This window comes from Fukomys damarensis, unplaced genomic scaffold (genome assembly GCF_012274545.1).
Source record: "Fukomys damarensis isolate Sample0158 unplaced genomic scaffold, DMR_v1.0_HiC HiC_scaffold_13, whole genome shotgun sequence".
In the NCBI taxonomy this organism is placed as follows: domain Eukaryota; kingdom Metazoa; phylum Chordata; class Mammalia; order Rodentia; family Bathyergidae; genus Fukomys; species Fukomys damarensis.
This window is the reverse complement of record NW_022900925.1, coordinates 10,198,966-10,221,042: the sequence shown is the minus strand read 5'-3', so window position 1 is coordinate 10,221,042 and position 22,077 is coordinate 10,198,966. Positions and strand designations below refer to the sequence as shown.

General features: G+C 50.2%; 2 protein-coding genes and 2 pseudogenes across 3 annotated transcripts in view; 2 read left to right on the top strand and 2 right to left on the bottom strand.

Annotated features, from left to right (window-relative positions):
* Positions 1-1,195: 1,195 nt before the first annotated feature.
* Positions 1,196-2,175, top strand: LOC104855817 (annotated as a pseudogene).
* A 5,865-nt stretch (positions 2,176-8,040) lies between these two features.
* Positions 8,041-8,517, bottom strand: LOC104855925 (annotated as a pseudogene).
* A 1,930-nt stretch (positions 8,518-10,447) lies between these two features.
* On the top strand, positions 10,448-16,517 carry Slc2a4 (solute carrier family 2 member 4). 2 transcript variants are annotated; one of them, XM_033762821.1, is made up of 12 exons: positions 10,448-10,706; positions 11,919-12,035; positions 12,152-12,324; positions 12,412-12,536; positions 12,647-12,762; positions 12,861-13,023; positions 13,126-13,313; positions 13,482-13,586; positions 13,732-13,833; positions 14,368-14,571; positions 15,024-15,176; positions 15,319-16,517. In XM_033762821.1, the coding sequence occupies exons 1-12, from the start codon at positions 10,674-10,676 to the stop codon at positions 15,358-15,360; spliced, it is 1,521 nt and encodes a 506-aa protein (XP_033618712.1). In that variant the 5' UTR covers positions 10,448-10,673; the 3' UTR covers positions 15,361-16,517. The 2 variants fall into 2 exon arrangements, with proteins under 2 accessions (XP_033618712.1, XP_010613123.1); XM_010614821.2 differs by having other exon boundaries at positions 10,449-10,706; positions 15,024-16,517.
* Ybx2 (Y-box binding protein 2) overlaps positions 16,514-22,077 on the bottom strand; it is a 6,436-nt gene continuing 872 nt past the window's right edge. The window contains exons 2-9 of the mRNA XM_033762823.1: positions 21,301-21,364; positions 19,960-19,993; positions 18,915-19,004; positions 18,108-18,389; positions 17,838-17,941; positions 17,447-17,624; positions 16,991-17,075; positions 16,514-16,887 (exon numbers count right to left, since the gene is read on the bottom strand). Coding sequence (XP_033618714.1) covers positions 17,025-17,075; positions 17,447-17,624; positions 17,838-17,941; positions 18,108-18,389; positions 18,915-19,004; positions 19,960-19,993; positions 21,301-21,364 — 803 coding nt within the window. The 3' untranslated portion in view covers positions 16,514-16,887; positions 16,991-17,024. The remainder of the gene's footprint in view (positions 16,888-16,990; positions 17,076-17,446; positions 17,625-17,837; positions 17,942-18,107; positions 18,390-18,914; positions 19,005-19,959; positions 19,994-21,300; positions 21,365-22,077) is intronic.

Here is a 22,077-nt window from a genome sequence, read left to right as displayed (position 1 = left end):
TACCATGCCTGGAGCAAATAATTTTTTTTTAATTTGATAAGGTTCTATGCTTATGATAAGAACTCTTAGCAAAGAAAGATTAGAAAGGAAATTCTTACACTTAATAAAGAAATGTTAGACTGGTATGCTTTATGATTAGGAAGGAACAAGGACAAGCATTTTTTTTTTTTTGGAGGTGCCAGGGCCTTGCACTGTGGCACCTATCACTGAGCTCTGTCTCCAGCTCCACCACATCCACCATTTCTTATTTCCACTTTTGCTTGACAGAGTCTTAGAGATATTGACCATACTTCAAGGAAAAGAAATAAGTAGTGCAAAGAGTGGAAGAGGCCAAGTAAACTGTGTTTGCAGATGATGTAATTGTCTATTTAGAAAACCTGATAGAATCAACACGAAGACTATTAGAACAGCAAGTGTGTTCAGCAAGACTGCTGTACAAGATCAACCACCAAAACCAAAACCAAATCACTAGTGTATTTTACTATACCAGCAATAACCAGCTAGAAAATGTAACAAAAATAACATTCAATTTGCATCATTGACAAAAATCATAAAAGATCTAAGAATTAAGTAGTCATAAAATCTCAATGGAGCAGGGCATGGTAGCACATGCCTGCAATCCCAGCACTCTGGAAGGCTGAGGCAGGAGGATCTCAAGTTTAAGACCAGACTGGACAATTTTAGTAACATATTGAGATCCTGTCTCAAAATAAAAAGGGGTAGGGATATAGTTCAGTGCAAAGGACCCCAGGGCTCAGTCCCCAGTACTGGGAGAAAATTTTCAATGGAAAAAATTTTTTCTTTTCCTTTTTTGGTAGTACTGGGGATTGAATTTAGGCCAGTGCTCTTACCACTAAACTACACCCTCCAGGTCTTATGGTTTTTTGGGTTTGTTTGTTTGTTTGTTTGAGACAGAATCTCAAGAAAGTACACTGCCTAGATCCAAATTTAAATTCCCCTGCCCCTGTCTCCTGAGTGGCTGGGATTACAAGTGTGCACCACTACATCTGGTTGGAAAAGCAAACAATAAAGAACAAACAAACAACTTTAGTGGGTGGGGGGCATCTCTGACCTAGAACTCACTATGCAGGCCAGGCTACAGCGATCCTCCTGCCTCAGCCTCCTGAGTGCTGGGATTACAGGCATGAGCCACCATGCCAGGCTAAACTTCCTGTTTTTCGAAAACACTAAGACTATGTCCCTGTATCAATTTTTACTAGAGCCAATCACCTGTTACGCCTGGAACAAGACCATACCCAGATTGCCCTTAGCCCCGATAATCACAAAGTTCACATCTATGAGAATGGGATACAGTGTGTGAAAGCTCGTGAACTCAAGGAGCACAATGGACACATCGCAAGTATCGACTGGGCTCCCAAGAGCAATCGCATTGTCACTTGAGAACTGACCACAACGCCTATGTCTGGAGTCAGAAAGATGGCATCTGGAAGCTAACCTTGGTGATCCTGAGGATTAACCGCGCAGCCACTTTTATGAAGTGGTCCCTTCTAGAGAACAAATTTGCTGTGGGAAGTGGAGCACGACTCATTTCCGTTTGTTACTTCGAGTCTGAGAATGACTGGTGGGTAAGCGAGCACGTTAAAAAGCCCATTTGCTCTAAGGTCCTCAGCTTGCATTGGTATCCCAACAATGTTTTGTTGGCAGCAGGATCACATGACTTCAAATGCAGAGTGTTTTCTGCCTACATTAAAGAAGTGGATGAAAAGCCAGCCAGTGTTCCCTGGGGCGGTAAGATGCCTTTTGGCCAGCTGATATCAGGGTTCGGTGGCAGTGGCACTGGTGGCTGGGTCCACGGCTTCAGCTTCTGTGCTAGTGGGAGCCGCCTGGCCTGGGTCAGCTGGTACAGTACCATGTCTGTTGCTGATGCCTCAAAAACTGTGCAGGTCTCCACTCTGAAAACTGAGTTCCTGCCCCTCCTGAGTGTGTTGTTTGTCTCCAAGAACAGTGTTGTGGCTGCTGGCCGTGACTGTTTAACTACAATGACAGTGGCTGCTTGACCTTTCTCTCCAAGCTTGACATTCCAAAGCAGAGCACCCAGCACAACGCATCTACCATGGAACCATTCCACAACATGGACAAGAGGGCCACGAAATGTACCATGAATGGTTGCTCTCACCTGTAAGCCCAGCTACCAAGGAGGCTGAGGCAGGAGGACTGGGCAATTTAGAAAGAAAAAAAAAATTGGCCCAGGGATTTAGCTCAGTGGTACCACACCTGCCTCACAAGTGCAAGATCCTGAGTTCAAACCCTGGTACCAAAAAAAAAAAAAAAAAAAAAAAAAAAAAAAAAAAAAAAAAAAAAAAAAAAAAAAAAAAAAAAAAAAAAAAAAAAGGGTAGAGTATCATTAAATACAAAGTAGTCTATAATGACAGCTTTTTGAGGGGTTGGGAGAAGGGGTCAGGTGGAGAGGGATTAAAAAGGAGTAGGAGCCGGGCGTGGTGGCTCATGCCTGTAATCCCAGCACTCAGGAGGCTGAGGCAGGAGGATCACTGTAGCCTGGCCTACATAGTGAGTTCTAGGTCAGAGATCCCCCTTTCCCCCGCCAAAGTTGTTTGTATGTTCTTTGTTCTTTGCTTTTCCAACCAGATGTAGTGGTGCACACTTGTAATCCCAGCCATTCAGGAGACAGGGGCAGGGGAATTTAAATTTGGATCTAGGCAGTGAACTTTCTTGAGATTCTGCCTCAAACAAACAAACAAACCCAAAAAACCGTAAGACCTGGAGGGTGTAGTTTAGTGGTAAGAGCACTGGCCTAAATTCAATCCCCAGTACTACCAAAAAAGGAAAAGAAAAAATTTTTTCCATTGAAAATTTTCTCCCAGTACTGGGGACTGAGCCCTGGGGTCCTTTGCACTGAACTACATCCCTACCCCTTTTTATTTTGAGACAGGATCTCAATATGTTGCTAAAATTGTCCAGTCTGGTCTTAAACTTGAGATTCCAGGCATAATAGGCTCTAGTAAAAATTGATACAGGGACAAAGTCTTCGTGTTTTCAAAAAACAGGAAGCTTATCCTGGCGTGGTGGCTCATGCCTGTAATCCCAGCATTTGGGAGGCTGGTACCAAAAAAAAAAAAAAAAAAAAAAAAAAAAAAAAAAAACTGAGGATATATCTTAGTGCTCCTTGAGTTCAATTCTCAGTATGAAAAAAATTTTTTTAAATACAAAGTAGTCTATAATGCAGCTTTTTGTGGGGTTGGGAGAAGGGGTCAGGGGGAGAAGGATTAGAAAGGAGTAGGAGCCAGGTGTGGTGGCACACACCTGTAATCCCAGCACTCAGGAGGGTGAGACAGGAGGATCGCTGTGAGTTCGAGACCAGCCTGGGCTAAACAGTGAGTTCCAGGTGAGACTCAACTACATAGTGCGACCCTGTCTCAAAAAACCAAAAAAAAAAAGGAGTAGGAGACCTTGTGGGTGATGAGTGTATTCATTATCATGATTGTGAAAATGGTTTCACTGGTGCATACCTGTATCAGTCTTACCAAATGGTACACTTTTGAGGTGTGTGGGTTATTGTATGTCAACTGTACCTCAGTAAAACTATTGAAAAAACCTTATGCAAGGGCCAAGGATTTAGCTCAGTGGTTCTGCCTCTTCCGTTGCAAGCACAAGGTCCTGAGTTCAATCCTTGGTACAAAAACAAAACAAAACAAAAGAAAATAAACTTACACAATTCAATGTACTTGTTGTTGTTGTTTTGAAACAGGGTCTCACTCTGTAGTCCAGTCTGGCCTCGAACTCAGTGGTCCTCCTGCCTCAGTCTCCCAAGTGCTGGCATTACAGGCATGCACCAACACAGCCAGCCAATTCAATCTATCCTAAGCACTATCTGAATATAATATTATTCCCTTCATCAATTCTAATATGTAGATACTGTTATAATCCCCCTTCTCATTTTACAGGTGAGCTGAATAGGCACAGAGAGCTTTGGTAATTTTCCAAAGGGCACAAAGTTAGCAAGTCACAGAGCTGGGGCTTTGCTCAAGCAGTGTGGGCCCAGAGTTGTGTACTTATCTGTGCCCCGGGGAACGCCGACAGAGGACATGGGCACGCAGTGTCCTCCAGCCCTGCAGATGGAAGCGGAGATGGGACAGCCACGTGCAGAGCAGGCTGGCAGCACTTCGTCAGACTGGGTATAAAACACCCTATGACTCAGCAATTCTGCCTCTGCAGAGAGTTATAAATACAGACAGAGTCACTGTCACAGACGTGGGCCTGGACACATCTCCCAAAGAAGTCCTCACAGGAGTGCAGAAGGAACCTTGTATGAGTGTTCCTTGCCATGTGTTTGTCGGGGTTGGGAACTGCAGGTGACACGGATACTCACAGGCTTGTCTGCAGGTAGCATGTGGTGTGACTGATTCCAGGGAATGTCTTGCCTTGAGCGCTTGGACAATCATAGAGCATGGGTGCATTTCGAAAACTCAGTGCTTATTGAGAATAAGCAAGATCACAGCTAGGAGTATAGCTCAGTGGTAGAATGTGTGCTTAGTATGTGCAAGGCCCTGGTTCTGATTCTTAGGTTAAAAAAAAAAAGTAAAAAGGCTGAAATATACAACCAGATGTATATTTACACAAAAATATTTGCAAACAGATACTTCTTAGTATCAGTAATGAACAATAAAACATCCTAGCACTGTGATTTACTTTATAACAACAAAATAGTTTCAATAAATAAATTAGTGTCATGGTAAAATTAAAAACAAAAAACAAAAAACAAAAATATTTGCAAACCCAGTTCCAGCACTTGGGAAGCTCAGGGAGGAAAATACAAGTTTAAGATCAGTTTGGGCAACTCGTGAGGTCCTCTCTCAGAAATGACTTTTGGGATGGGGATGTGTCTCAATGGTAGAGCATTTGCCTATCAGGCATGAGGCCCTGTGTTCAATCCCAGCAGCACAAAATAATAAAATACACAAATTTTAAAGGGTCTGGAATGTAACTCACTGGTAGAGGGCACACCTAGCATGAACAAGCTCTGGGTTTAAACCTTTATAACACACACACACACACACACACACATGATGGATCAACTAATGGGCCATGTGAACCACTCAGCTGAACTGAGTCAGCGTGGCTCTGGGCATGGAAGACCCACCTGAGGATTGTTGTCAATGGCATAAAAGAACTGGAGAGGAAGACTGTATGCTGTCAATCTTCTTAGGAAAGCTCACTGTAGCTGGTTTTCCTGACGTGCACTTGGCTATTCTCAGTATCAGAGGCGCTCGGGGCCTCACTGTCACTGGGATGGCTGCTGTTTTCCTCAGGAGAGCTCTGGTTCTCACCTTGAGCATTACTTCCTGGCTCCAATGTGGATCCCTCAGCCTGGTGGCACAGATCCTTCACACCCCAGCGCAGACTTTCTAGCTTCCACCACTGGCCCTTGGGCCTTCCTAGTGTAGATGCTTGATATGGACTTGTATGAGGCATTGCTGTGGGCTCTAGGTCTCTGGATGGACTTGAGGAGGACATTGCCTTGGGCTCTAGGCTTCCGCTGGACTTGTGCGGGACATTGCTGTGGGATCCAGGCCCTTGGCTGGATTCTTTGGATCTCTAGCTTGCGGATAGATCTCTTGCACTCTTCTGTACCTGACTTTTTGGGTGAATATTATAAAACAATTCTGCAAATTATGTGTTCTGTATTAAATATATTCCCTTGAAAACCCTGACTGCATCCATGGTCCTAGTTATTCATGAGGCTGAAGAAGGAGAATCACAAGTTTGAGAGCAGCCTCAGCTATATAGTAAGATATATTGGGACAATATATTGTGGACTATATATTGAGATCCTGTCTCTTAAAAAAAAAAAAAAAAGGCCATAAGAGGAGGCTGAGGCAAGAGGATCACCCTGAGTTTGAGGTCAGATTGGGCTATACAGTAAGTTCAAGACCAGCTGGAATTACATAGTGAGACCTGGTCTCAAAAAAAAAACACAAACAAACAAAAAAACACTGATTTAGCTCAGTGGCACCACACCTGCTTTGCAAGCACAAGGTCCTGAGTTCAATCCCCAGTACCACATACAAAAAAAAGCAAACAACAAAACCCAAACAACAAAAACAAACAAAAAAACCCAAGAAAAATAGTTTGCATATTGATCCATTTTTTGTTTGAGACATGGTCTCAATTCATAGTGAAGGCTGGCCTTGAGCTCACTATGGACCCCAGGCCGGCCTCAAACTCGAGGAGATCCCCCTGCCTCAGCCTCCCAATCTATATTCTTTAAGCCTATCTCTTATATCCAGCTCTGACTTGCTCTCCCTGATTTCAATTTCTCTGGACTTTAAACACCTTAAAGGATCCCTGAAAAGCAGAATGCACCTGAATGAGAGCAGGAATAATGATTGTCCCAAGAGGCAGGACAGAACTCCGGGCTTGGGACCTTAGTCCCACACATTACCAACATCGCCTCTTTCTTCTGCCCCAGCATGCGTGCTCCTTTCTCCAACCCATCCTTCCTCTTGGCACTTTTCTTGTCTCCTTGCCCTCTCCCTGCCCGTCTCCTCTCGTGGAGAATCAGGAAACTGTGAGGACCCAGGATACTCTTAACACAAAGATAGGAACAAAAAGCAGCTTTTAATTCCAACAGCTCAGCGAATGACTCCTGTCATTCTTGAGAATCCTGAATAGAAGTGTGCACTTCTTTATATACCTATTTTTACATCTAAAAAGCTTAGTTCATTTGTTTTGTTTTTTGAGACAGGGTCTCACTATGTAGTTGACACTGACCTGGAACTCACCATGTAGCCCAGGCTGGTCTCGAACTCAGTGATCCTCCTGCCTCAGCCTCCCAAGTGCTGGGATTACAGGCATGGGCCACCACACCGGGCTATAAAGCTTAGTTCCATCGGGGTTTCCCTGGGAATTTAGCAAGCAGAGTTTACACAAAGCAAAGCGGGGTGGGGCGGTATAGGGGGAGAGCAGAGTCCTGGCAGGACTTTCTGAGTCTGTTATGCTCCTCTGGTGACAGATTATAGAAGTTGTCATGGCTACTCAGGTACATTCACAAAGAGCACAGTCACCTAGTCAACCCATAGTTGCCTAATAACTCAGTTAACCCTTAGCCACCCAATTCCATTTGGAGGGGTGATCTCTCTCAGCAGTACTCCATCATCCTTGGCTTCCTTGCACCTTCCCCATCAGTCCCTCTCTTTTTGTTTTGTTTTGTTTTGGTTTTGGTTTTTTTCTTTGTTTGTTTTGGTTTGGTTTGGTTTTTGTTTTTTTCTTTGTTTTGTTTTGTTTTGTTTTTTGAGACAGGGCCTCACTATATAGTTGAGACTGACCTGGAGCTCACTATGTAGCCCAGGCTGGTCATGAACTCACAACGATCCTCCTGCCTCAGCCTCCCAAGTGCTGGGATTGCAGGCATGCGCCACCACACCCAGCAGTCCCTCTCTTTTCTGTTCTGCTCATAAATGACTGTTGCTCCCCAATCTACTCAGCCATAAGCTCCAGACCCTCATTTCATCCATTCATCAAATACTGAGCACCTCACCCCAGGCTGGGTGCTGGGGATACAAAGATGAACAAGATGACTCTTTGCCTTTGAGGCTGAGTTGCAGAGAGGAGAAATGCTAATAAAATACCTGTGAGGACACAGAGATTTTTGGAAGAAATCCCAAGAAGAGTAGAGGATTTTCTCTTTTGAAGGATGAACAGGAGTTCTCTGGTAGTCTAGACCATAGGGATTCATGAAGCAAAGACACCAGTGAAAGAGCACAGTGTGCTCCAGGTATGAGAAGCAGTTAGGTATTGTCTGTGAGAGGGAAGGATAGACCGACAGGGAGAGATGGGAGAGAAAAGGCAGGCAAGAGGGTTTGAACTTGACAGTGAGGTTACAAAAAGATAGTGATTTTGTGGGGAGAATTATGCAATTAGACTTTTTTGTTTGTTGGTACAGGAGATTAAACCCATCACTCCACACTTGCTAGGCAAGTATTCTACCACTGTTTATTTGTTTTTTTGTTGTTGTTGTTATGGTGAAAAATATGTATTTAGAATTAGCCAGCTGGACTCAGTTTAGATGGCCCCAATTTTGTTGGCAACATCCAAAGCCTCACAATCAGGAGCCAGTTGGACACGCGCCTTCTCCTCTCCATCAGGCCCAGTGGGGGGAACGACCTTGGTCACGTCAGTGTCACAGAGCTTCCTCACAGCTTGCTTGATCTGGTGCCTTGACATCTTTGACGTTGGCCTTGCCATCCACAGTGAACACACACATGTTCTTGTCCTCTGTCTTCTTCATGCCTGACTCTGTGGTCAGGGGAACTTGATGAAAGCACAGTGGTCAAACTTGTTTCCCTTGGGGGCGCTCTTCCGAGGGTATTTGGGCTGCCACCAGAGCCACAGTGTCTTGAGATAGCAGAAGGTGGGTGACGTTGTACATGTTCTTTTTGTGGCTGTGGCTACCTTTCACACTGCCTTCTTGGCCTTCAAAGCTTTTGCTTTGGCATCAGCTTTGGGAGGGGCAGGAGCTTCCTTCACTTTCAGGGCCATTTGGAAAAAGGTCTTTGTTTGCCGGGGTACTGGGGAATCTAACTTCGGACCTTTCACTTGCAAGGCAGGAAGCAGAACCACTGAGCTAAATCCCCAGGTCTAGGTGTTTTTTGTTTTTGTTTTGTTTTTTTGGGGTACCAGGGATTAAACTCAGGTATTTATGCCTGCGAGGCAGGCAGCTAGGTGTTTGGTTTTTGAGACAAATTTATACTGTCCTTGAATTCACTGAGGGGATCCTCCTGACTCAGCCTTCCCATTGCTGGAATTATAGGTGTGCACCACCACACCCAGCCATTTATTTATTTTGAAAACAGGTTATCATTAAATTGCCTAAACCAGATTCAAACTGTCTCAGCATTCCAGAATGCTGGGATTATAGGTGTGTGTTGCCACCTTGCTCTGCTAGAGATTAAACTTTTGAAAATACCACTCCGCCTGCCTTTTAAGGAAGGAAGAAGAACAGTAAGACCAATCAAGTCATGATGGTTCAGTTGGAGAAAATCAAATAGAGGAAAAGGGGGTCAAAATACCAGTGTCCGGGGAGGGGTGCAAGACAGCAGGAATCAAGCTGACTTCCACCACAGGGGTGATTGGGTGGCTAATTCATTAGGTTAAGGAAGTAAGGAGCAGGTTCGGACATGCGAATCACGTGACCGGCCCCCTCGAGGCGGAAGCCAGACCCTAGACCTGGAGCACTCGAGAGGCGAGAGGCTTCGGTTAGATGCAGAGAAGCCTTAGGGAGGAGGAAGAAGGCGGACCTGGTCCAACCCGCGACTCCTCGCTCTCCCGCCAGGTGGCACTGCAGCCTCGCGCTTCTGGGACCCGCTTTCTCAGCTGTCTACCCTAGATTTACCGCTCCTCTCCCTAGACGCACCGACTCTAGGTCGCATCCTCCCGCTGGGATTTAGTTGGGCATGTAAATCTTCAGGAGCAGGTTGTGGACAGCGTGCTGTCCACGCGGCTGGCACATGCACGACGGGTCAGGGGCCTCGGGGCTGCTGGCGTGGTCTGCGTGAGCACCTGTCCCCTGAGCTACCTCCAGGAACCAAGGGCCACATAAGCAGTGCCCAGAGCAGAAATGCACGGAAAGACAGAATTCCAGAACACGACACCAGACCTACCAAGAAGGTAGTTTCCTGGCTCCTAGGGCCACCCTTGAATAGAAGTATGTCGCGTACCCCCCCCGCCCCAGTATTGGGTGTGAAACTCAAGGCTTTTGCACTGAGCTACATCTCCAGTTTTTTTATACTTTTTAATTTTGAAACAAGGTCTCGCTAAGTCGCTATGTTGCCAGGCTGGGCTCGAATTTGGGATTCTCCTGCCTCAGCCTCCAAGAGTGCTAGATTACAGGTGTACGCCACCACGCCCGGCTGTCGCGGACCCTTTAAAGCTCCCTCTCCCTGCCCTTTCCCGCCCGGGACAAGCCGGGACACCCGGGAACTGACATTTGGCTGCGTCTAACGTGGACGCTAAAAATAGCCCGTCCGGGTTACTTCAGGGCATTATTCCTCACCCACCCTCCACGCGCGCTTTGTGTCATGCCTTTGGCGTTCACCCCTTTCTCAGCAGCTACACCTGGCCCATCCGCTCCTCTCGGACCCAAACACGCACGACCCGCGGAGTTAGATTCTAAGGAAATTTCTGCAGCTTGGAATCTTGGCTGTTGGGCGGAGTCCTGGCACGTGGGTGGGCGGTACCTTTTATTCCGGGGACCCAGCTCTCAAAACTGCAGCTTGAAGCTGGCGGGAACCCGAGGGGCTTGTCTCTCCGAGCACGGTGAGGGGCGTGGCTTCACAGACCGGCCCCACTAACTGGAGCCAAACCCTAAGCCCCCGGCCAAGGAGAGGGCGTGGCCTTCTGGGGTGTGCGGGCTCCTAGCCAATGGGTGTTGTGGAGGGCGTGGCCCGTGGCGGGGCGGGAGTGAGGGGGCTCCTCGAGTCTTTTCCCCTAGCCAGGGTGCGACAGATCCCGAAGAGCCCCGCTGCTCTCCGGCTCCGTGGCTTGTGGTTGGGAGGGTCCCACCACACCAGCCCTCTGCACATAGCTCCGGGATCCTCGTGGTGGCGCGGCTTCTGTCTGCTAGGCTTGGGCCACAGACCCCCACCAGTCTCCTGTCATCATTGAAGCTCCTGAATCTCCAGCTCTTCTAACACAAGATGCCGTCGGGCTTCCAACAGATCGGCTCCGAAGTAGGGTTCAGCGTGTGGGGGCGGGGCGGAGGCACAGGTGCCCCTTTTTCTGGGCTGGGGTCGCTCTTGAGGTCAGCTAGGGGGCGGTCCCTGCGCAGGCGCAGGGTGTGCAAGTGGGGTTTGGCTATTTATACCCTCTCCGGACAACCCGTGACTTTCTTGATCCCTGTCCGCCCAAAGGTAGTGTGGGTCTGGGGGACCTTTCAGGGGCCCAGGCTTCATCTGGATTCTACGGAATCTAAAGTTTTACCTTTTCTGTGCGCCAGACTCTGGAATATCCTATCTCGATCCAAGCGGGCCTGGCCCTCCAGAAACTGTGCATCTGTCCCAAGGCAGTGTTTCGAGGACCGAGGCTATCAGTGGGCCCCACCCCCACTCCTGGAGGTCCTCCAGGACGCTGAACTTTCTTGGCCCCACGGTGGGTGGAGGGGCCCAGGGGAGTGTCACCCCTCCTCCCCCAGCTCAGGTTTCCTGCCCGGGAGACAGTCTGTGCCGCCAGGGAGCAGCCACAGTCACCGCCCCTCACACCACCATCCCTCCCTCTTCCCCAGGGCCTGACTCGCTGGCAAGTCCCCATGCACAGACCCCCACCCTTTGTCAGAGTTTAGAAGGGAGAATAGGCCAGAGTGGAGACAGGGAAGGCTACCCCAGAGAAATGACCTGGGTTCCTTTATGGAATGCCCTCCTTGGGCCTGTTGGGGGCCTCCTGTAGCTAGCTGAGAGAACCCCCAGGGTGGAGGGAGCAGATAATAATGTATTTCTTGTCAGTTTATAAAGTCAGCACTGTCTGGGATACTGGTAATATTTGCTTTGATTTTCACAGCAGTTTTACTGACAGACAAGGCAGACATCACCCCCATTCCTCAGAACAGGAGACCTAGGCTCAGAACCGGGAAGTGACTCGCCCAAGGTCACACAAATCTAAGGCTGTCCCAAGGTCACAGAGGAATTTTGAGACATGGGTCCTCTAACATTACTCTGTCTTGGGACTCAAACATCCAGTTTCTCCTCTATGCCCTGGTTCCGGTTGGATTCCTCGTGGTCCTGTTTACATTGAGATCTTTGTGCAATTCCTAATATGGCCCAGTTTCTCTAACCCAGCATGTTGGATGGATCCCAGCATCATCAGGCTCCAAATAGAAGGGAGCTCCTGGAGGAAGGGAAGAAAGTGTGATTTGTGTGACATGCCTCTCTCTGCTTCTGCCTGTCCAGGATGGGGAACCCCCTCGACAGCAAATGACTGGGACCCTGGTCCTCGCTGTATTCTCAGCTGTGCTTGGTTCCCTACAGTTTGGCTATAACATTGGGGTCATCAATGCCCCACAAAAGGTGAGGGGCCTGCAACTGGCAGGGCAGGGATACCCTAGCAAGGAGGACAGGGGAGCCCTGCAGTGGTCGAAAAGGAAGGGTCTGCAGAAAATCACTCCTCTGCTATATCCCCCTAGGTGATTGAACAAAGCTACAATGAGACCTGGCTGGGGAGGCAGGGGCCTGAGGGACCTGGCTCCATCCCACCAGGCACCCTCACCACCCTCTGGGCTCTCTCCGTGGCCATCTTCTCTGTAGGCGGCATGATTTCCTCCTTCCTCATTGGCACCCTGTCTCAGTGGCTGGGAAGGTATGGGGCTGGAGGGCACAGTGGGGGAGTAGGAAGGGAACCAAAGCATGGGTGCTCTGACATAGCCTTACTCCATCTACCTACCAGGAAAAGGGCTATGCTGGTCAACAACATCCTGGCAGTGCTGGGGGGCACCCTTATGGGCCTGGCCAAAGCCACTGCCTCTTATGAGATTCTCATTCTTGGACGGTTCCTCATTGGCGCCTACTCAGGTACCCATGGGCACCACAAGCCCTGCCCTTAGCCTTATTGTCCACCATGCATGGACTTTTGGATGGGACTGGGCAGCTGCCCTCAGCCCTCTCTTCTCCCTCTTACCCAGGGCTAACGTCTGGGCTGGTGCCCATGTATGTGGGGGAGATTGCCCCCACTCACCTTCGGGGAGCCTTGGGGACACTCAACCAACTGGCCATCGTCATTGGCATTCTGATTGCCCAGGTGACTAGGCCTGGCCTTGTGGGGGGCTAGGCAGGGGTTGAGATGGACCTTCAGGGAGGCCTGAGTCAACTGCCCTCTTCCCCAACTTCCTCTTATAGGTGCTGGGCTTGGAGACCATGCTGGGTACTGACACCCTGTGGCCACTGCTCTTGGGAATCACAGTGCTGCCTGCCCTCCTGCAGCTGGTCCTGCTGCCCTTCTGCCCCGAGAGCCCCCGCTACCTCTACATCATCCGGAACCTGGAGGGGCCTGCCCGAAAGAGTGAGCTCTCACCCTGCATCTAGCCAAGGCTCATGCCTCCACCCCATCTTGCTAGCACCTGGCCTCTCAGGTCCCCTCAGGCCTGACCCTCCCCACCCCCAGGTCTGAAGCGCCTGACAGGCTGGGCTGATGTGTCCCATGTATTGGCTGAGCTGAAGGATGAGAAGCGAAAGTTGGAGCGTGAGCGGCCACTGTCCCTGCTCCAGCTCCTGGGCAGCCACGCCCACCGGCAGCCCCTGGTCATTGCAGTTGTGCTGCAGCTGAGCCAGCAGCTCTCGGGCATCAATGCCGTACGTATGGTGCAGGCTTCAGGCTGGGCGTGGGGCAGGCAGCAGCCTAGGGGAGAGGAGAAGGGAGCAGGCCTCCTTCATTAACACTTGGGATCAGTCCAGCTTGGTGTGGCCGGAGTGGAGATTGGGATATCCTTACCATCACCTTTTCTTCTCCCTCACCTCTAGGTCTTCTATTATTCAACCAGCATCTTTGAGTCAGCAGGGGTAGGGCAGCCAGCCTATGCCACTATAGGAGCTGGTGTGGTCAACACTGTCTTCACCTTGGTCTCGGTAACTGCTTACCTCCAGAATGGCCTATGTAACTGGCTTTACCTCCCTGGGTGTCCCAGAAGTCCTATTCTTGTTTCCACCCTCCCAGTTCCTTCCACTTCATTCATTCTGAAGGCCCTCTGCCAAGCCCTGACTCTCTCTGCAGGTGTTCCTGGTGGAACGGGCTGGGCGCCGGACACTCCATCTCCTGGGCCTGGCAGGCATGTGTGCCTGTGCAGTCTTGATGACTGTGGCTCTACTTCTGCTGGTGAGACCTGGGTGCTGGGAAACCAGCAGTCCAACCCATGGGAATGGCCCCCTGAGGCTCTGTGGCCAGCCAAGGCCACACCTTAGCATAGATGCCTTCAATCCTAGGGCTCGCCTATGTGCTGCAAATGTGCGTGCTTGGCTCCAGAGTCAGAAGGAACTATGATCTACGCCCCTGAGGGACCTAGGCTGCAGTGGGGCTGGCTGTCAGAGACTGCTATAGCACAAGTCTGGCAGCCAGGAAAGAAAGGCCTTGTCAAGCCTCAGGAGTAATAATTCTTAAGGACTGAGGCTTAGAGCTAATGGGAAATCAACCATCATGGAACTGGGGGATTAGAATGTTACCTCTCTGCCTTGGATCTGTTTGGAGTAGCCAGCAGAATGTCAGAGCTCAGAAATGCTCTAGGGCCTGTTCTAGCCCAGGGTAGCAGGTCCCTCACAAGCTGCTGGGATGGGTAAATTTTAGTTCTCTGGGTGCCTGAAAGATTCAGAAAGGCCTGAATGAGATCTCCCACCCTCCCTGCTTGGTACCTAGGAGCGGGTTCCAGCCATGAGCTATGTCTCCATCGTGGCCATTTTTGGCTTTGTGGCTTTCTTTGAGATTGGCCCTGGCCCTATCCCCTGGTTCATCGTGGCTGAGCTCTTCAGCCAGGGACCTCGGCCGGCAGCCATGACTGTGGCTGGCTTCTCCAACTGGACATGCAACTTCATCATTGGCATGGGTTTCCAGTATGTTGCGGTAGGTCCCGTCCTTGCCCCAATCTCACCCGAGGCCAGAGCAGGGTCTCCTTTCTTTCCAGTCAGGACACTCCCCCCAAGATAGTTGGTTTTCGGATCATTTTGGAATCAAAGTAAAGAAGGGGGTGGAAATAGATTGGATGGCATCAGCAGTGTCTTTGAAATAAACCCAGTGGTATAAGAGACCAGGAATAAAATTATATATTCCATATGAATACTACAAATGGCTGGGAATCTACTCTGAGTGCAGTAACTCAGGATGGTGAAGGGGAGTTGCAGTTCAAAACATCCTTTTTTCAGTGTAAATTCTTGTTTCTGGTCATTTCAAGGGAGCCACCTGCTTTCTGCAGTATCCCCACCCCCCTCTGAGGGTCTTTAGTTCCTGATATGCCTGATACCAGCCCTTCCCTCTCTACCTTACTCTGTCAACACCTCTTTCTCCACCTGTCCCAGGATGCTATGGGTCCCTACGTCTTCCTTCTATTTGCGGTTCTCCTGCTTGGCTTCTTCATCTTCACCTTCTTAAAAGTGCCTGAAACCCGAGGCCGGACGTTTGACCAGATCTCAGCTGCCTTCCGCCGGACACCCTCTCTTTTAGAGCAGGAGGTGAAACCCAGCACGGAACTCGAGTATTTAGGGCCAGATGAGAACGACTGAGGGGCAAGGTCAGGGTGAGAGAGCCATCTTTCTCTACCCGAGACCCCCTCTTCTCTGCAGCACTTTAACCTCTCTTCTCCATTACTTCCAGGGTGGAGGAAACCCCTACAGCCTGGGAGAATTGGGAAGCTGAAGGGAAGGGTGGTCTGAGCAACCCCCTCATTCCCTTTGTGTGATTATCTTGGATTATTTATGTGTTGTGGTTAGGCTGTGGCCATGGGGTGGGCCGTTCTCCTCTCCCCTTTTCCTCCTACCCCCACCTAGACTCAGCTCCAAAATAGTCTTTATCCCCTTTAGAGAAGGGGGACTGCAGGAGTAGAAGTTCTAGGCTGGCTTCTTTAATGGGACAAATGGAGGCAGAGAGCAGGACATAAGAAGTCGTTCCCTACCACCTTGGACTCCTCCCACAATTTGGCACTTTCACCAAATACTTGCCACATAAGACTCTGGGTGAAGGGGGTTCTGTCTTGACCCCTCCAGGCTAAAGGACGCACCCTCCCAAAGTTTAGCCTCTCCTCCCTCCTTGCCAACTTGGCTTTCTGGGTGGGGTGAGAGGAACACAATAGTGTATACTTATATGTGGCAAGAAGGGACAGCAGGTCCCTGCCTTCAGCCTTGGGGCCCTATCTCAGATGCTCCTGCCAAGTGGGGGCCCAGCTCTTTCCTCTACTCCCGTGCTGGAAGGGTACCACAGCTTTTGACCAACTAAGGGCAAGAGGGGAATTGAAAAACTGCCTGTAAACAGTGGCTGGAAAGAGCCTTTGGATATTTTTGTATATGTTTGAAGGGGTAGGGAGCAGAAGCCAAAGGGCTGTTGTTTTAAATGTGTATATATAGATTCATCTATAAAGTCACTGTATGAAGACAAGCGTCCTGTCGTGAAGGCACTGGAGGATGGGCTGAGACAGGGACCACAACCTCGCCTGCCCCTCTTCCTTTGTCCTGGCTCTGCTCAAGGCCTCAGAATTCTCTAGAGTCTGAACACTGTTACTCATGCCCCACTTTCTTTTCATTGACTTAATAGTAAATGCTTAATAAATTAGCTGCAAGTGCCAGTACAGCAGGGGACGGCCATCCGCAATTAACAGGCAGGGACAGTGAATCTCAGTGGTGAAGGTTCTCCTCAAAGGTGCACAGCTAGGGAAACTGGAGCAATGAGTCAAGACCCTCTGCCCACTGCTCACGTTCCCTCCTACCACCCCACCTTCAGTCTGTGGTTATGAACCAAGTTAGCAGAATTCCCCAAGTCTCTAAAATGTAAAAGAGGCAAAAACCAAGACAAGAAAGCCTGTTTTTGTTTTTACTGGAGGCTCAGGTGGCACATGACAGTTCATTAAATGGCTTCAGAGATAGGGGTCAAGAGGAAACAAAAATAAACTGGAGCGGGAAAAACAACCAGGAGGTAAGAGCTGGCTGGTTCCTTCTCAGCCTGACTTAGGGTGGGAGTTGATGCCTCTGAACAATAAGGATGGATCCTTTCCTTTAACCCTTGGTGGGGGAGAGGGAGAAAAAAAAAAAAAAAAGCAAAAGCAAAAGGCTTTTGCTTTAGCCCTCCTGAGTCTCAAAGAAAAGGGGAAAAGCCAGTATTTTGATGTTATGAATTATTGGAAAGGGGGCAGGAGGGTGCTGGGTAGGTCAGTTGGAAAAACTGGCAGATAACCTAAGAGAGCAAAAGAAATGGATAAATCATGAGCAATAGCTTATCACCATGACGCAGTCCCCCGCCTTCTTGGCCACCTGCCCTGAGAAGAGCAGCCACTTACTAGATGGTAGCTCTGGGTGTCCTTTGAGTTGGAGTCACTCCAGTATGGTGGTGGTGGGGTCCCCACTGTTGATGGGGGCTGAGGTCTAAAGAGAAGAGCAGTGGCCAATTGAGACTCATACTCTGGAGCTTCCAATTTAACCTGTGTTTTCCCTTCCCCTTCCTGCCTGACCAATTTTTACAGTTAACATACATTATAAGCTGGTATTATGGCTCCAAGGGAGCTAGGGGTGGGTTCTGCAAGGGGTGACATGGCTTGACTGCCTCTGCGGGGGTTTCATGGGATGGGTGTACTAGCTGCTGGCAGTGGACCCAGCAGACTGCACAGAGGGGCAGGGCCAGTGGAGGGGAGGAACAAAATAGCAGAGTAGGAAGGGGAAAGAAAAGGATAAAGGGGGAAGTGGTCCCAGCCTTTCATCTCATCCCCAAAGAATTTTAGACACCCCAAGATCCTCACCTCCGGGGCTGTGGGCTGCCGGGGGCCAGGGGGCTGCTGCCGTCGACGCTGGAAGTAGGGGCGGTTTCGTGGGCGCTGGGGCTCAGGCCGGGAACCATCAGTGGGGCCTTGGCTGGCCTTGGTCTCACCATCCCCACCTTCTGTAGTTGGCTGTTGTGGTGGCCTGGGGCGGAAAGGCCTAGGGGATGGCAGATACCCTGAAGGGACCAGGGAACCCCGGTAGACTGCTTCCCTCCCCAGGGCTTCCCCAGCTCTTCCCAGGCCCACTAGTCCTGCTTCCTTCTGGCTACCTCTCAACATGAGCCCCAGGTTCTTAGCACTCTTCCCCTTGCACTCTGGCTCACTGTGGGACAATGAAGAGGAAGACAGAACCATGGAAAGGGAGCCTTACCTTCGGTACCTGGGCCGGAATCTGGGTGGGGGCACCCGGTCATCTCCCTGCTGTTGGTCCCCCTCCAGTGCAGCTGTTTCTTTGGTTTCTATCCCATCAGTGCTCTGGAAATGTACAAAGCCTGGGTGGGCTGTGGGATCCCAGTTGTCCAGAGGCCAGATCATCCCTGGCTTTTCCTGGCCCTCAGTCCTACTCCCTTTGATGTCTGTCTTGCCAACTCCCCCTTTCCAAAACTTGGGTAGCTGGCCCCTTACTGCAGCTTCCCCTCACCTCTATGGGCTGCTGTTGGTTAGGCCGAGGGCCTCGCACAAACCGTCGTCGATAGAAGAAGGGTGGTGGACGCCGTCGTCTGGGCCGCTGCCCAGAGTCCTCAGCTCGCTCTCCTTCACTTCCGGGTTCTGTCCCACCAGAGGCGGCCTCTGCCACCATGGGTGGAGGGGCAGTTGGGCGAGGCCGGGGAATGAACCGGCGGAACCTACGTCGATTTGGGGCATAACGGCTACCCTTCACTGGCACCCCTCCAGGCCCAGTTACATTAGCAGCTTCTGCACCCTAGAGAGGGGGAGTAGGGGCAGTGAGAACTCTCCCCAACAAATGTACATCCCCAAACTCACTGGAATCATTGGAGTGTCCCCCTTCTTCCAGCCTAGATCCCTTCTCTAGCTTTCCTGTGATTCCTTTAACTGTGACTTCTCTGTCCATTCCACAAAGTGGGCAATGGAAGTATGTATCCACCTGATGAGAAGTTTGTCCTTCTGAAATAAGTGCTATAGTCCCCCCGGAGTTTAAAGAATGTGGGTGAGGTGGAGAAAGGGCTCGCAGGCACTGTTCATCTTTCACCCCAGAAGGCTAACATGGGGACAGGCTTCATGTGCTTGGTGGACTCTACAGAGAAGAAATTCAGACACCACTGACTGGTGACAGGGAAATATTCTTGAGGACATCCAGATGAGAGGACACAGCCCTATTCCCCAAGCCACAGGCAGATCTGATCCCAGAAGGTCAAAGTCTGGGCTGACCTCCAGGCCACCCTCCCACAAGCCTGGCCAACTCTGGCCTCCACAGCAGGCCCCAAACCTTCTCTCCTTCCACGACATCAAACTCCACAGTCTCCCCATCGCCAACACTGCGCAGAAACTTCCTGGGGTTGTTTCTTTTTATAGCTGTCTGTTTGGGGGAAAGGCCATGAGAAAGGTGAGGACAGCAAGATCAGAGTCTCCCTCACCCCTGCTTTGTCCACCACCCAATTCCATTATTTTCAACACTTTATTTGGGGTCTGTGGCTGGAGAGCAGAACATGAAAATGGTCAAAGTTCAGTAGGGAAGGGGCTGGAGTTATAGCTCAGTGGTAGGGTGCTTGCCTAACATGCGCATGGCCCTAGGTCTGAACCCTAGCACCAAAAGAGAAAGTTGAATAGGGGAAATGTCATAAACCAGGGGTCTGGGAATCCACTGTGAAGTTACCACTGTCCCTAGGATGCTCTCCCATCCTCCCTTACCCCTGAGGGACTTCAAAAAGGGAGGCAAGAAATAGGAACTCAAAAGAAAACAAAAAGCAGAGATGGTCATAAGTTGAAAAGTGGGTAAAACATACTGTGCTTCTTACCTCAATCCCACTGAGAGTTCTTTCCACCAGAGCAGTGGTTCTCAAACTAGTACATCAGAGTCACCTGGGAGGCTTGTTGAATCAGTGCCTGGCCCAAAGTCTGATTGATACAGTAGCTTGGGGCAGGGCCTGAGAATTTCAATGTCAGGTGATGCTGGTGATGGTGCAGGGACCACACTTTGAGAACCACTGTACCCAACTTTCTCTGGCCTGTGTTCTTTCCCTCAGAAAACTCATTCCTTCCTGTGATTTTAACAGGTCCTAGCAGGTGGTGAGCATGCCATACCCAAAGGACAACACACAATTCTGACAGAGTAGGTCAGTTAATTCAACACAAGTGGGGCTAATGGTGGGTGATACCAGCTCCTGAGGCAGATGGGAGGGCAGCTGTTTCTGCACAGGCAGACCATTGTGAGGTAAAGCCAAAGCAACGTACAGTGTGCAGCCAAGAGTAATGGCAAAAATCTTCAAAGAGAGGGCCAGTTCCTCCCCTTAGGAAGTCATCCTAGCTCTTACCTGGTGTACAAAGACATCTTCCTTGGTGTCATTCCTGTAGAACAGGGCGGGTCGTTAAGCCGGTGTCTTTGGTAAGGCACTCAGCTCCACTAAAGCCTCCCTGGCTGCCTAAGATTGGTGGGCCCATCCTCTCTAGCATTTGTTAATTAGGGGTAAACAGGGCCCCCAGAAGCTGGTATAAAGTACACCTAAACCCTCAGTGAAAAACCTGGACTTCATGAGGGAAAGGGCAGAGGCAGAAGATAAAGGCACCTTGAAAGAGGTGGGACTGCTCTTTACTTGCCAAGTGTTCCACCTTCTACCCTAAGGGCATCTTAGAACCTGCCAGTGCTGGGTACAACTGCCCCTGGCCAACACCCCCCTTCACCTAACTCTGCTGGGGTTGGAAAATTCCAGTCTTCTTCCTTCTCTTGTTTAAGGAGGAAGAAAGCAGGGACAGGGCTGGGGGACAAGTTTGAGGAGACAGTGTTAGGAGCTTGCTCCAAACAGCCACAAAACCTTACATTCATTCTCAGCTTGGAGATGAACCCAGGGTCATGCTCCCTCTTGACACACAGAGGGATCACGGGTGAAAGAGAATAAAATACCCATTGTCTATTGCTACCTTGCCTATTACCCCGGTTTATTCCAGAACCCCAATAGGGCAGGAGAAAGAAGAGGCACTTCTTGCAGGACCCTGCTTTCCCCCCGAACAAATGTTCTAGCTTTAAAGCACTTGGATCTGCACAAAGGTCAGCCTGCTAAGAGGCAACCAGCCTTCCCAGGAGGGCTTGGCTGGGCAGGGTGCCCAGGCTCGGGAAGGCCCCACTGGGAAAGACCTGGCTCTGCTCTCAGAATTCACCACTACAGCCTCTTGCAAGCAGTCTCTGGCTTGGCTAGCTCTCCACCCCCAGGCCAGTCTCAGTGCCATCAGGTGGGGGATTCAAATGAGTAAGGAGATGAGTCAAGGGTGCAGTGAGTGCTGCCCTTAACAGGAAATCAGTGAGGATTCCAACCCAGTGCCGAGGTAGAGAAGTCCATACAGTCCACCCCAAAGCACAGCAAAGCTAAAAATAATGAAGCTGTTCCAGAAGGCAAGACAGAGAAGCTGAAGGTGGGAAGGTCAGAGCCATGTTTGTCAAGTTCCTGGATCGTTAATCCTGTGCTGCCCTTGAAGATGTGGAGGCCACTTCATCTTGCTACTAAGCACACATTTTTGCCCGTGGTTAAAGATTTTCAACCAGCATCAGCTGAACAGTGCAACCACATGCTTTGGCAGGGTAGAGAAGAGTGGGAAGGTGTCCAGTCCTACGTCAGGTGTGAAGACACCCATCCTTCCCCCTCCCCCTAGTCTTTGGATACCTGTTGATGAAGCCGTAACCATTCCGGACGTTGAACCATTTGACAGTGCCCAGGACTTGGATTGCTGCCAGGCAGAGATGCAGTGGGGACAGTGAGATGAAGGGAAGAGATGCAACTGGACTGAACTGTGATATACTCCAAAATCTACCCTGGCTCCCTATGAAGCTTATTTTCGAGTCAATGATGTTCCACTAATAGCTTCGAAGTATTCTTATCCCAGTCCCACCAAACAATTACCCACAGAGCGGGGTGGGTTCAGGCTTTTCAAAACTAAGGCTTGTTCTTCACATCCTACAAATCCAGTCCCTTCACCGAAACCGGGTACTCACCTGGCCACGGAGCGCCACCCTCAGGTCATAACTCAGAACTTTCCTAGCCCTCCCGACGTAAGGGTCCCAGTGCACCTGCTTCCCAAGCTCAGCCGTTTACCTATTGCTCAGAGTCCCGAGGCCAAGTCTTCCGCCCCGGGGTCGTGGCCGGGCGCTGAGGGTTCATGTTTACCCCAGGGCCTCAGCTGGACCTGCCACCCGCCCTCCCGCCTGGGAAAGCACTGCTGGTTTCGCAGCAGCAGAATCCGCTTGGGTCGAAGTTCCCATCCGTACCTGGGCGCCCTCGGCTCACCGGACCCCATCCCCCCGCCCCGGGTGTGGCCGGGCGCTGAGGGTTCATGTTTACCCCAGGGCCTCAGCTGGACCTGCCCCCCGCCCTCCCGCCTGGGAAAGCACTGCTGGTTTCGCAGCAGCAGAATCCGCTTGGGTCGAAGTTCCCATCCGTATA